This window comes from Neophocaena asiaeorientalis, unplaced genomic scaffold, assembly GCF_003031525.2.
Source record: "Neophocaena asiaeorientalis asiaeorientalis breed wild unplaced genomic scaffold, Neophocaena_asiaeorientalis_V1.1 scaffold251, whole genome shotgun sequence".
NCBI classification, from domain to species: Eukaryota; Metazoa; Chordata; class Mammalia; order Artiodactyla; family Phocoenidae; genus Neophocaena; species Neophocaena asiaeorientalis.
In genome coordinates, this window is record NW_020173377.1 from 11,885,650 (window position 1) to 11,899,957 (window position 14,308).

The 14,308-nt window shown below is 41.6% G+C and overlaps 1 protein-coding gene across 1 annotated transcript in view; it reads right to left on the bottom strand.

Moving 5' to 3' along the window:
• ADAMTS9 (ADAM metallopeptidase with thrombospondin type 1 motif 9) overlaps window positions 1–14,308 on the bottom strand; it is a 169,921-nt gene that overhangs the window by 93,966 nt on the left and 61,647 nt on the right. The window contains exons 17-22 of the mRNA XM_024746320.1: window positions 10,695–10,861; window positions 10,473–10,602; window positions 9,778–9,904; window positions 4,480–4,690; window positions 3,836–4,000; window positions 1,641–1,805 (exon numbers count right to left, since the gene is read on the bottom strand). Of these exons, the coding sequence (XP_024602088.1) occupies window positions 1,641–1,805; window positions 3,836–4,000; window positions 4,480–4,690; window positions 9,778–9,904; window positions 10,473–10,602; window positions 10,695–10,861 (965 nt within the window). The remainder of the gene's footprint in view (window positions 1–1,640; window positions 1,806–3,835; window positions 4,001–4,479; window positions 4,691–9,777; window positions 9,905–10,472; window positions 10,603–10,694; window positions 10,862–14,308) is intronic.

A 14,308-nucleotide genomic window follows, 5' to 3' on the forward strand; every position in this document is an offset into this window, starting at 1 on the left:
CCAAAAAAAAAAAAAAAAAAAAAAAATCATGCTATGTGAAAGAAGCTGGAGACACAAACAGTCACGTATTGTATGGTTCCATTTGTACGAAATACTTAGAATAAGTAAATCCATGGAGGTAGAAAGCAGATTGTTGGCTGCAGGGGTGAAGGGGAAATGGGGAGTAACTGCTTAATGAGTATTTTGGGGTGACAAAAATGTTTTGGAACTAGATAGAGGTGGTGGTTGTACAACATTCTGAATGTACTAAATGCCACTGATTTGTTCACTTTAAAATGGTTAATTTTGTTTTGTGAGTTTTACTTCAATTAACAAAAAATTGATGAAATGCAATCCTATTTTTAGTTTTTAAAACATAAGGAGGCAATCATAAATGTATTAACTCTGCAGTGTAGAGCTAGGAGTGTGGTTTTCTTCTGTTTGCTAAGTTACTTTTTGCAAAACTTCTTTTATGAACATGCATTATTCTTCAATATTTTAAGAAAGTGTGTTGCCCTGAATTGCATGTTCAGTCAAAGGAGGGACAAATTTCTGGCTAGGACTGACCTGGTATAAACACACATAAAAAAATAGGCCTTTTAGTTCTAAAAGCTGTTATATTCAAATCTTAACAGTGGCCCTGAGCTGTGCTCTCCTTCTGCTATTATTTACAAGAGCTAGCAGATATGGACAAAAAGGAGGCAAGATCTGGGGCATCAGTGGACTCCCCTGTTTAATAAGTGTGATCAAACATGATCAGCCATTCTGACCAAGGATGCTGTGTAATGGAGAGGAAGAGTGCCAATGTAAACGGTAGAAATTGTAAGGGTGTAGTAATAAAGCTGCTCTCATTTACTGCACGTATGTTGGAAATGAAGACGTAAGCTAGGGAAGAGGCTGTGGCCGGACAGGGTGGAGGGAGAGTCATTCTTAAAGAGATTACACAAGTGACAGCAGGCAGCTGCTTTGCTTCTCTTGGGAACGTGGAGTGCTACTTAAATAGTACCCGAACGCTTTTGCTTCTATATTAGGAAAGACTTAATTCCAAGAGTAGTGGCTTCTTAAGTGCAAGCCCAAGGGAGACTTTCACTCTCTCCTTTAAGAACAGTTCAAATGACTGTGAAACCTACACTGGGGGCTTGGAAAAGATTCTTTCAAAGAGAGATGATTCCTGTAACCTTTGATCTAATTAATTCTGTTTGAAAAGTCTGAATAATTTATGAGAGGTGAACGTAGGAATCATGACACTGGGAACCAAAACATCCCTTCCAAATCCCAGTCCAGACCCTCCTGCCAAAGACACTGGCGCTGGATCACATTCTGTAACAGACCCACAGCTGCACTCTAGTAGATAACATCAGCCAGGCATGAGATCTGTTGTGAATTTGTTCAAATTCGTGTGTGCTCAAGCTACAGTTTTAACCCAAGGGCGAAGACACGCACGTGGGTCTGGAAAAGGAATAATCAGCTCCAGGAGGCCAAGCGGCAACTCTCAGAAGTGGGGCAAAATGGTTGCAGAGTTTCCATCACTTGGCGCCACGGAGGTGCAGTGCGTGCCACATGCCATGGTGGTTAAATCCCGGCCGCTGGAATGTCCCTCTGCAGGCCCGCTCCAGATAAGAAGGAAAGAATGTAGTTAAGAACTTTATCATTCAAAATACCTGTCCCCAGGGACCTGCCTGCCAGGACGCACATTCTGGCTGCTGACAGGTCTGCATGGAGGCTGGCTTGGTCTCAGAGTCACAGATTCTATCGTTTAATCGATCTTCGCCAAACTGACACCAGACCTGGCGGTGCTTATGCCCTTTTCCGCAGGTGACCAAGCACTGTAATAAAAGGTGCAGCCAGTCAGGGTCATTTCTGAACCATGTACTGTGGTTCCCGGGGATTAGCCACTGATTAACAGGGCCAGGTGTGCTCTTTTCCCACAGCAATTCCTCTCAGTCATTGCAATTTGTAAATACATCAAGGTCCAAGCTTTTCACGCATTCACGCATTCGTTCATTCATTCTGTATTTATCCAGGCTCTGGGACAGTTTCAAGCACAGAATACACTTAACACAGCATCATGCTGTAAAATCCTGAAAAACAGCATTCATGGTTTGGTAGCATAAGAGCTAAGGGTGGGGAATTTACGAGTCAGACTAACCTAGTTTTTAATCCTGATACTGTTTTTTAATCAGCTGTGGATACTAAGTGATCTCCCTGTACTTCAATTTTCTCATGTGTACAATGGGGGCTACAGTAATGCCTACTGCCAGGAATTGTGAAAACTAAATAAGAAAAATCCAAGTGAAGTACTTAGCACATATTCGTTCAATGAGTCTTAAAGATAATCTAAATAAATAGATAACATCATCATTATTATCTACTTTCATTGTAGAAAACTTGAGAAATACAGAAAGACATAAAAGAGAAAACTATAATGATCCCCAAATCTCACTACCTACCTAGGGATAATTATTATTAAAATTTTGCTGTTTTCTTCCCAGTCTTTTTAGCTATGGAATGTTGGATCATACTGAATATATACTTTCATATCTCCCACTTCCATTTCATTAAGTATTTTTGCAAAGGTCTGTTACTTAAGCTAGTATTAGCTATCTAAGTAGAACTTAGACCCAATACCTTCTTTCATCTTTTTTTTTTTTTTTTTTAACTAAATACTAGAATTGAAGCTAAGGCCACGTAGTTAACATAGAACATAAGAACTAGGTTTGTTGTTAATTTGTCCAGGAGTCAGACACTGTTAATCACATGCACTGTTACTTGTCTGCCATTTCAGAGGCGTTAATAGTATTCTTTTACGATTCAGATTTTATTTAATGTTGAAAGTAAACAGTTAATATTGCACTTGCACGGCTGAGATAAGGGAATGGATGCAGAAGCTGTAGCAGGGAAATACCTCTTTCGCCACATTCCTGACTTGGCCCATAAATAAGGCAATTTCTGTTCCCCTGCCACTGGCTCCCCTGAAGAAAGGTGGAGGGAGGCACTTGCTCGGTGAGAATCTCACCAGGAAATACTGACTCTGTCTATAAGAGCAAGTTGCTGTCCTCGGGCCACCTACGCTACACAATGGAGGGTTAGCCTTCTGCTTCATCGGGTAAGGGACAAGCAAAGCATACATCTGGAATACTCAGCCAGCTACTTTCTCTTTTTCCCAAGTTTTCCACTAGCAACTAGATCGGTAATCAAATAGGTCACTCACTGGGGTCTAATTCTCTTATTTCAAAGGTAAGAAATCAGGGAATCTTAGTTTTGACTTCAGATCGAAGCCAATGCAGCTTTATAATTAATAAAGAAAGCCCTGATTTCCTTTATAGCAACTTAGCCAGGGCTCAAGGGGGAGGGAAGGTGAGGAGGTGGAGCTTCAAAAATCACTAACAGGGCTTCCCTGGTGGCACTAGTGGTTGAGAGTCCGCCTGCCGATGCAGGGGACACGGGTTCGTGCCCCGGTCCGGGAAGATCCCACATGCCGCAGAGCGGCTGGGCCCGTGAGCCATGGCCGCTGAGCCTGTGCGTCCGGAGCCTGTGCTCCGCAACGGGAGAGGCCACAGCAGTGAGAGGCCCGCGTACCGCAAAAAAAAAAAAAAAAAAAAAAAAAGGAGAAAAAAAATCACCAACAGAAGCTACTACGGTGGGTGATTCAGATAAACCCACTGTGACTCTGGGGTCGCCAGTACACCAGTCATGTCCAGTGAAGACAGTCATGGGGCAGGTGGGAGACTGGAGTTGTTTCCTCAAGAGGAGGTGGGAGAAAGGTGCAGCTGGTCTAGCCTTGAACCGACCTGGGGGAGACTCAGAATTGAGTATCGGAGATGAGCCGGGGGAAATAACAGCCTTTCCATCTCACCTCTGACCAGTCTCCTGATTTCCACTGTGGACAAGGGAACTCGTTGCACTTCTGAATGGTGACTTTCTCTTGATGCGTGCATTTGCTATCATCAAGTACGTCATTACGGGTGTTGACACAAATAGCCCTTCTCCTCTGGCTTCCACCATCACAGCTTTTAGAACACTGAAAGGACAAAACAAATGAAATAAAATTATTGCTGAGTTTCTCATCAAGCATGCTCAAGATACTGGCTAGGCTGGCTTGTCTCTTCCAGTCCTTAAGAAACAACCAACCAACAAAGCCTGGTCAATTCTAGTTGTTATTTTAGGGGGATCGGTTCATGTTACCAATTTATTTACCAGGTTTACACTGATGTCAATATTAGCAAACTGGCAAAGGAAAACAAAATTGGACATAGTTTGTGGGATATGAAAAAAGTGTTCTGTTGAGTTGTTCCACCACTCCCAATTTTCCACATGCCATGCCCACATCAGACATTACAAATCAATCATGGTACTCTTCTGCAGTTTTAATAGGGGCAGCCATTATAAATCAATCATGGTACTCTAAATGGGATTTCTCAATGCAGCTCTGCAAGGAGCCATCATCAGCTAATCAGACTTACTCCAAGAAGAAGACTCTCTGAGTGAGAACCAACTTACTTCAGTCCAAGCAGAATAGCGCCAGCCACCAGTGTTACATTCTCCTGAGCATTTTTCCCGGTTGCTTGGTTTGGGGTGACTGCTGCAAAAACTGTCATCAACCTTCTCGGTCTTCCCATCTAGCCTGCTGTATCTGGCACAGTAGATGTCTAATGTGCGGTAACCCAAGCCACACTGGGCACTACATTCACTCCTGCTGGCCACGTGCCACCTATGCATAAACAACAGGGAGAAACCGACATTTCTATTAAATATGTATGTCTTATTGAGACTCGACTGGTGGAAGAGTTGAGCTCTGTTTTCTTCCTTAACTCAAATACCATGAAACGCAAAGCCACAGTCAGTTACTGAAATCCAATTTAAAACCAGCATTTCCAAAAAAAAAAAAAAAAAAACCAGCATTTCCATGTATTTTCCATGGCTGCCAATGTACATGTAAGTCACAGAGTCATAGTCAGTGGTTCTGTGTTTGTGAAGATTCTCCCCCGATACAGTCAATCTGAAATTCAAGTAACCAAAAAAAAAAAAAAAACCAGCATTTCCATGTATTTGCCATGGCTGCCAATGTACATGTAAGTCTCAGAGTCATAGTCAGTGGTTCTGTGTTTGTGAAGATTCTCCCCCGATACAGTCAATCTGAAATTCAAGTAACCAAAAAAAAAAAAAAAAAACCATTGGAATTCAGCAGAGCAAAAAAAGTAATTTTATATTTAAAAGGTTCATGCAACCCAGCCTTTCATTTGTCAAGGAGGCTGCTTTAACAGGGAATCATTGTTGGAAACAATCCCTAGGAAACCTCCTTTATGTGGGCCTGTGCTGGAAAATGCTCAGTGAACATCCTGTGAATTAATAAAGGAATGGATAATTTGGACTATAATTGTGAATTTCAAGTATGCTAAACTGTGTACATTATTATCTGTGAATAAAGACTATAAGTTGCTTGAAGCCATAGACCATAGTCTATATAACTCAATTACAATTTTTTTTTCTTTGGCTGTTTAGCGTCTTAGTTGTGGCACACGGGATCTTTGTTGTGGCACACGGGATCTTTCATTGTGGCACATGGGCTTCAGAGTGGGCGGGCTCAGTAGTTGCGGCACATGGGCTTAGTTGCCCGGCAGCATGTGGGATCTTAGTTCTCTGACCAGGGATCGAACCCAAGTCCCCTGCATCAGAAGGCGGATTCTTAACCACTGGACCACCAGGGAAGTCCCACAATTTTTTTTTTAAAGACTATTTTTTTTTAGAGCGGTTTTAGGTCCACGACAAAACCGAGAGGAAGGTACAGAGATTTCCCACATACCCCTGCCCTCACATATGCAGAGCCTCCCCATCATCAGCACTCCCCACCAGAGTGGGACATCTGTTACAACTGATGAACCTACGTTGTCACATCATTATCAACTGAAGTCTATAGTTTACATTAGGGTTCACTCTCGATGTTATATATTCTATGGGTTTAGACATATGCTTAGTGAATATATATCCACCATTACAGTACCACACAGACGTAAAAATCCTCTGTGCTCCACCTATTCATCCCTTCCGGTCCCACGATTATTCACTTTTAATAGTAGATTTGAATCTAACAAATTTTTGTCAACTTTATATCCCTAGTACCTATAAGACTTTTTTGGCACACAGTAGGTGCTCAGTACGTACTGATAAATCAAGTGGTTCTTTTAATGCTCCAGCAATGGAGCTAGAGCTTAAAAAAGAAAAAAAAATGCTTAAAATGAATAGAATAGTCTAAAAAATGAGCTTGAAATGTGTTTCGTTGATCAAACTTAGCAATCCCAAAAGGATGATTTCTTTATAATCTTCATTTGAATTTGCTCTTGATCGTTAATTCTCTCCTGCTCATAAACTCCGTGGCTTGCCAAATACCAATGTCCTAAAAGTTCTCCCTTCTACACTCAGGAAGAGAAGAAGAGCACTGGACACAAGCTTATCTTGGAATTCCTCACAAATGCTCAAAAGTAGGTCAGAGTTGACCCACTCCTACATTTGGCATGTAAAGTGGGCTACTGAGATTTTCCATGGGAGTGACATAGTATTTGGAGGATTTATTTCTAACCGGAACATGTTACATGGGGATTGTAAAACAGTGCTTTATCTCATCCTGTCAAAGTTTAATCTGGGCAAACTCTCACTTCCCTAAGGAAGTGAGGCAAAAAATGTGGACCAATTCAACAGAGGCATCTGGAACTTTCATCCGCCCTTTGATTCTCAGCTACCTTCTCTTTGCCTTCATCATCATTTCCTCGTGGAAGGGTTATTTTCCATCCTGGATAAAGGAGCCAGGAATCCTGCCCCTTACAAGCGCACCAGCAGCTTGGGCTGCAAAAGTGTACCAGAGTTTTCCTGATATTCACACAATCCCCAGAACCCAGGCAGAGAACGTGGCATAGTCTGTGAAAAGGTCACAGCACTGCTTTAGGAAAGTTCTCAAAATGCTATCACTTAACTTCACTTATTATCACACTGGAAAGTCATCTCACCTTCAGTGTTCTGAATTCATTCATTCATGTCATGTAACAATTGTAATGTGTTACTATATTGCAGAAAAGCAAAGTGTTCGTTAATAAGTGGAAAACAGAAAAGAATGTATGTCTCCAGTGGGTGTGTGGAGCATTGTGGCATTAAATAATTTGGGGAACTACTGATTTAAGCAAGTTCCTCTACTGCAGAACTTCTCAGGGCCTTCAGAATGTTAATGTGAATTACAAATCTTCACATAGTGGAGAAGACAGTCAGTAATACTTCTCACACATACTGGTTTGCTGTGGATTGCCCTGTTCAACTAGCATTCCATAAAAATGTTTTGGGAAAACCTGTTGTAGAGTTTGAGCAACCAGTATTAATCTTCTCTCCAATCTTTCAGTGTTGCACAAAGATACTTGGCAATTATTAGTATAAATCATAAAAACAGCCACTGTCAAGTTGACAGAGAGAAGACAGACAGTAATGCCTTCTTTGGGCTCAGTCTCTGCCTTTGCCTGTTTTTCAGTAAACAACTTTATTCTTCCAACAATCTGTAAATGCCAGTAAGGTATGAGCTTGAATGCTGACATATAAACACAATCTTCTAGGGACTTCCCTGGGGGTCCAGGGGTTAGGACTCTGTGCTCACACTGCCGAGGGCCAGGGTTCAATCCCTGGTTGGGGAACTAAGATCCCACAAGCTGTGCAGTGCAATCAGTCAATCAGTAAGATCTTCTACTTAATTTCAGACATGAGCATGCACCTGTCTAGTTATGAGGCTTTAAAAACTAATCCTAAACTTCCCCTTTTATTCTTTTTATTTCTAAATTCTCCGCCACAAGGTCTGTCACTTCTACCATAGACACGTCTACCAAAAGGCATGGCTAAAATTCCTTCACTTTCTTTTCTTTAATCAGCCAGAGGTGCTATCATCACCCAAGCCGGTTCCCTGAGCTACTGTCCTCCTTTGGTATCAGCAGAGTTTAAGGTGTTTGTTTGTTTTTTTTTCTTTTTTTATGTTAAGTATAAAAAAAAAACAGGTGGCTTTCTCCAAATGGGGAATTTAGAATAGTACCTTTGATATACCTACTATATGAAATGCAAAGACTTTAAGACCTGACTTTATTTACCTAGCTATTGTGAAATGAGTTTTAATAAAAATCAGAATCAGAAAGTGCAAATACAAGCTCAACACTTGTTAGCTAAGTGACTCCAGGCAGGACACGTAACCTCACAGAGGCTCAGCTTCCTCATCTGTGAAATGGGGGCAAGTAGGATCCATTTCATAGGGCTACTAGGAGGATTAAATGAGACAAGGCATGTGTAGCATTTAACACACATGACAGGTACTCACAAAAAGTAGCTGCTGCTATTATTATTATTATTACCCTTGGTATTTTATTCTCTAACCAAGTTCTGAGTAGCATGTAATTCCACGTAAACCATTAATACAAAGTGAAAAGAAATCCAGTTGATATCTTCGTAATTCTACATAAAAGTATCATGGATCCAAGGCTACCTTTCAATGCATTCACTTTGTACAATTTGCTTAATTTTTGTTCTCCGTCAGAAAGCTTCTAATGCAGGAGAAACTCCGGAGAACATCCAATTCGCCAGCATCATCACCAACTAATGGCAGCTTATTTTAGAATCTGATTGAAGTGAAAAATATTAGTTTCTCGAAGAAACAGTTCAGACATGATCTCCACCTCAACTTGGTGCTCCTTGCATAAACTTTAAACAGGGTTCTTCAAAAATCATTTTTTTTTTTATGGTCATGTTCTATTACTTGCGGTTCTTTGTACAAACCCGCCTTCCTTGGGATTATAAGAGCGTGCTCAGTGCTGCAGGCAGGTGTTCCACAATATCTGCACTGATCCTTTGAGACTCTACCGGCCCCAGCTGGATTCAGTCAGTGGGGAAGTGAAATCTAAGGGAATGCAAGTAGGGCGGGCAACAGACATGGAGCAGAAAACTCCTCAGAGTTGTTCCTTTTCACCAAGAGAAATGGAAAAGCTTGATAATTCTCTATTCACTCGCCATTTCTTGCCTCAGATTTCAGATTTTTCTTTTTTTTTTTTTTTTTTTTTTTTTTTTTTTTGCGGTACGTGGGCCTCTCACTGTTGTAGCCTCTCCCGTTGCGGAGCACAGGCTCCGGACGCGCAGGCTCAGCGGCCATGGCTCACGGGCCCAGCCGTTCCGCGGCATGTGGGATCTTCCCGGACCGGGGCACGAACCCGTGTCCCCTGCATCGGCAGGCGGACTCTCAACCACTGCGCCACCAGGGAAGCCCCAGATTTTTCTTAAATATAGAACTGTTTGCATATCTAGATATCTCTATATAAATTTTCTTCTAGTTCCCTCCGTAACTCTACATTAGTGCGTTGCAACTTTCACGTACGTAAAAGTTCTCATACTGGGTGATAAACACTGTGGGTGGATACAGAGCATTATGGGTACCTTGATGGATGAGTTTACCTCTTTTCTGTTGCCTTTCCTAACAAACTTTTGCATTTGACGTAACTCCCTCATAATAACACCTATGCAGCGAGTTGTGAGGGTCAAATGAGAACTTTTTTTGGCAAGTGCCATACTCTAGTAGTTGTTTCTAATTCTCAGGAGAAGAACCAGAAATCTGCAGGTATATGTCTTAATCAGTTTCAGAGGGATGGAAAATTGGCTAAAGCTTATTTCACTGAAACACAAGGAAGGGAGTCTAAAGACTAACAACCACACCTGCTTCTCACGTGCAGAGACCTCCTACAAAACCCTCACAACTCAGTACTAAAGACCATGAGGAAACACTGGCCTCACCTCAGGTCACAGTCTGTGCCGCAGGGTTCAGCAATGGGTGCTGGCTGGGGCAGCCGATCACATCTTTGATCAGAAACTGTAAGCTGATCAGATTCCCTGGTACAAACAGGTTTTCGTTTCCGCTCCCCTAAGCAAGGAGGAAAAAAATTATTCAGACAAAGTAGCCTATTCCATAAACTATTTAGACCAGGGACTGGCAAACATCTTCTGTAAAGGGTTAGATAGTCAATATTTTTGGTTTTGTGGGCCACATGACTTCTGTCGCAGCTACTAAACTCTTGTTATACAGCAAAAGCAGCTGCTTACAAATGTAAAAAATTGGTATGTCCGTGTTGCAATAAAACTTTATTTATAAAAGCAGGAAGTGGGCTGGATTCAGCCCACTGGCTGTAGTTTGACAACTCATACTGTAGACAAAAGGAAACAAGATCAATCACATAATACGACTACTAAATCTATGTCTCTGGAAAATCAGCTTGGCAGAGCTGATTTTGCTTGGCTTCACACATAACGAGGAAACCTAGCATATCCTGAATCCCTTAAACAGCTCAACTTGCCAGCCCAAAGTGACCAGATAGATGCAGAAAAAGATTAGAAAATGCATGCAGATCGAAAGGTTTATAGATTGCATTCGGCTGCTTCCAAAAAAATAAAAAACACCTTGAATCCCCCAAACTCAACCTAAAAGTAGATACCTTGGCAGGGTTTGCTGCATGCTTGCCAGGGTCCATGACTGTTCCAGTAAAACTGCTGGGGTTTGTCTTCAATTGGAATATTGAAAGAATAGCGCACATCAGGGTTGTATAACTTTCCCACGGACAACACCTGGGATGTGCAGACAAAATGGAAAGGATGTGTATGGGCCTGGTGATTCTTGGAGTTAGAAAATGGGCATGGGCTCATTGCCAGGTTTTTACCTGAAGCAAAAGTTCTTGTTCAATGCGATCTGTGGAGTTGATTCTTTCCACTACGTTGTCGGACCCGCTGTACTCTATCACGGCGTTCCCAACCCGGATTTCCCTTTTGGACATTGTGACAACAAAGTCTCCATTTAGCAAGAATTCACCTTTACTGCTTGATAAAGCTAAAGATGAGAAAAGAGAATTCATTGATTTGCTGCCACCTGAAATAATACTTTGACAGGCAGACAGCCAGAGTGTGAAGAACGTAGACTGTTCAGCCAGACACGCACAGGCTCAAATCCGAACTTTACCACTTGGCAACTATGTGGCCTTGGGACATCACTTTCCTCCTCTCGGTCTTGATCTCTTTATCTCTTAAGTGGAGATAAAACACCTCCCCTTCATGGTGCCCTTGAAAATTAGAAATATAATACAAGCGTGCTAATTAGCCTGGGGTTTTTGATACAAGCCCTGCAAACACAGGATTACGGATGGAAGCCATGAGCTGTGGTTACCAGAGGAGAAGGGGCGGGGCGGGGGGCAAAAAGGGTAAAGGAGATCAACTGGATGGTGATGGATGGAGACTAAATTTTTCGTGGTGAGCAAGCTGTAGTATATACAGAAGCAGAAATATACTGCTGTACATGTGAAACTTATATAACGTTATAAACCAACATTACCCCAATTTAAAAGAAGAAAAAAAGTTTTATGATTTAAAAATACATATTAATAAAAGGAACACTTACAAAATTGGTTCCCACACAAATAACCCTTTCTACTTCATATGAGAATTAGCTGAACCTACTGAATCTTTGTTAGTTTTCTCTGTTTACACAGATGTTGAAATGTAGAAATCCATAGCCAATATGATGCTCAAATATCACTTCCTTGGCGAGGCCCCCTGAGGTAGCCAGCCTCCAATATGGCCCCAACAATCCTTGCCTTTTGATGGTCACACCTGCGCTGTTCCCTACCACACTGAGTGGCACGGATGTAATAATAGTAGCACTGTGTAACCACTAGGATACGGTGATTTCCAGGGCCAGGTCAAAGGCATTAGGGCTCCACCTTGCTCTTCCTTGAATCTCTGGCTTTAGGAGAGAAGTCAGATGCCATGTTGTGAGGATACTCAAGCAGCCTCATTGAGAGGCGTCTTGCAAAAATCAGTGAGGAACCAAAGCCTACTGCCAATAGCACCTACGTGAGGCATCTGGTAAGTGGATCTGCTAGCCCCAGTCAAGCTTTCGGACAGGATCACAGCCCTCACTGAAGTCTTCACAGCCACTTCAGGAGAGACCTTAAGCCTGAAACACCCAGCTATGCTGCTCCCAGATTCCTGACACACAGAAACTGGGATATTATATATACTTGTTGTTGTAAGCCACTAGATCTTGAGATAATTTGTTACATGGTAAAACCTACCTGGATCATTGTTTTTAAAACTGCAAGCCCCTCCCATTGGAAACACAGATTCCATACTTCCTATCCCACTTCCCACCTTAATTTTTCTCCATATCACTTTGTTTATGCTCTCTCTCTCCAAACAGGAATGTAAGCAAGGAGCTTTGGACTGTTTCATTCACAGCTATATCTCAGCTTCTGAAAGAACACATGGTAGATGCTCAAAAAATAGTTTTTTGGGGGAAGAATGAATGAATCCACTGTGAATCTTGCAAAAGATGCAACAACCAGTGAAGCTGAACAAGGAATGTTAGAGAACAGCTTGAGTCAAGTGCCAAAACACTGGCCACTAAGAACATGACAGAGTTAGACCAGTTAGACATTTAAGAAAAGGAAATAAAAATGGACAAAGAAGATGAGATGACAGCTGCTTCAGAAGGAATAATTTACTCATCCAAGTGTCAAGAGAGACTACTGGGAAAGTGAATAAAAACCTCAGGAAGCTTTTTAAAAAATGGTTCGTTTTCAGATTTTACTGTCAAATTCAAACTTTAAGCAAAGAATGTACCACTCTATCACATGACTTGACTGGAAAACTTAGGGAAAATATTTATTAATTGCTTATTCTCCATTCTAAAAACGTGGGCATGATTAAAATCAAAATACAATTCTGTTGGATATACGAAAAAATAAAATTTATTTTTATACTTTTTGATTAATTTCTCAAGATAAAATCCCAATCATATCATGATCAAATCAAATCATATCCCAATCATATCTTCCCCCTAGTATTTACTATAAAAGTTTGGTTTTATTTTAAGTACCTTTTTTTTTTTTCCAGTACTACTGCTCTTTGAATAATGAATTCTCCCATGTTTTGAGCTTGACATGTAGCGGGTACTCAAGAAAGCAGAGCTATTAAACATTTGAGCCCTAAACAAAATACTAGAAAGAGGCCAGTAACCTTCTGGAAGTTGTGCACGATTAGCAAATCTTGGCAGCGAGGGGTCCCTTGAAATGCACAGGCCATGTATTTAGGTGAATAAAAGGAATGTGGAAACTGGACCCAGGGTTGGCAAACAGGTGTCCTCCCAGACACAAATGTCAATCATTTGGTACTAGCCATTCAAGAAACTACGCAGAACAGGATTCCCTGACAGCATCGTGTCTCAGCATCATTGATGACATCTGTCTTGGTTGTGGGATGGCGGGGGTGGGGTGGGGGGAGCCAAGTTATCTTAGGCGTCTGCCAGATCCTAACCTGCCCTTCACTGATGCAGGTGATGCATTGTCTTTCACCAGAAGTAGACCAGAAGCAATGCATATGTAGAAGAGGTTGAGAGGATTTAGGGCAAGTAGATATCATACCCTTGTGTGGAAATTAATGAAGGCTTCAATGAAGCTCTGAATATTCCCTGTGGCTCAGTAGCAGTAGTGTCCCTGTTTTCGAGGACACGGGAACCTCACCGAGTTCACCCAGCTGGGCACTATACCGATGCAAGGACTGCTCTTCACAGGATCAGGAATTAATTGCATCAAATTTGATCCCTAAACCTGCGCTTCATCTACCAGAACTCCTACCTCATAAGCCCCATCTTGGCCCTGAGGTAAAAGTAAGATGCCTTCATTGGAAATGGTTGGGAAGAAAGTGGTGACACAGGAACAAAAGCTTTTGAAAAGATAATCTTTTGAAATAGGCAATCCAGGATCTTGGCTTCTTCTTCTTGATCCAAAATCCTTTGATTGTCCCTCTACTACCAACAGAACGTAGCTCAAACTCCTTAGCATCACCTTCCTGTATCTTTACAAATCTTATCACGACCTATTCTTCAAACCTCACCATTCCCTCCCACCAATAAGCCTCAACCGCAGTCATGTTCATCCCCAGGTCAGCTACACATTTTTCTATATGGAGGTAGTAAAGTGAAGTGGTTAAGCGTACAGGGTCTGAGGTCAGACCAATAAGGATTTTAACTCTTTTCCCATTTTCTGTTCATGTGACCTTGGGTAAGTTATTCAACCTCTCTGAGCCTCAGTTTCGTCCTCTATATAATGGATTTCTTATAGAATTGAGCAGGATAGTGCATATAGGATTTGGTAGCTGGCGGGTCAAAATGCCTTCAAATGCATTATCTCCTCATCACACTTCTATACTTGCTTAATTCATGGATAAGAAAAGCATGACTTAAACATTATTAAAATATTTTCTGAGGCCAGGTGACTTCTAA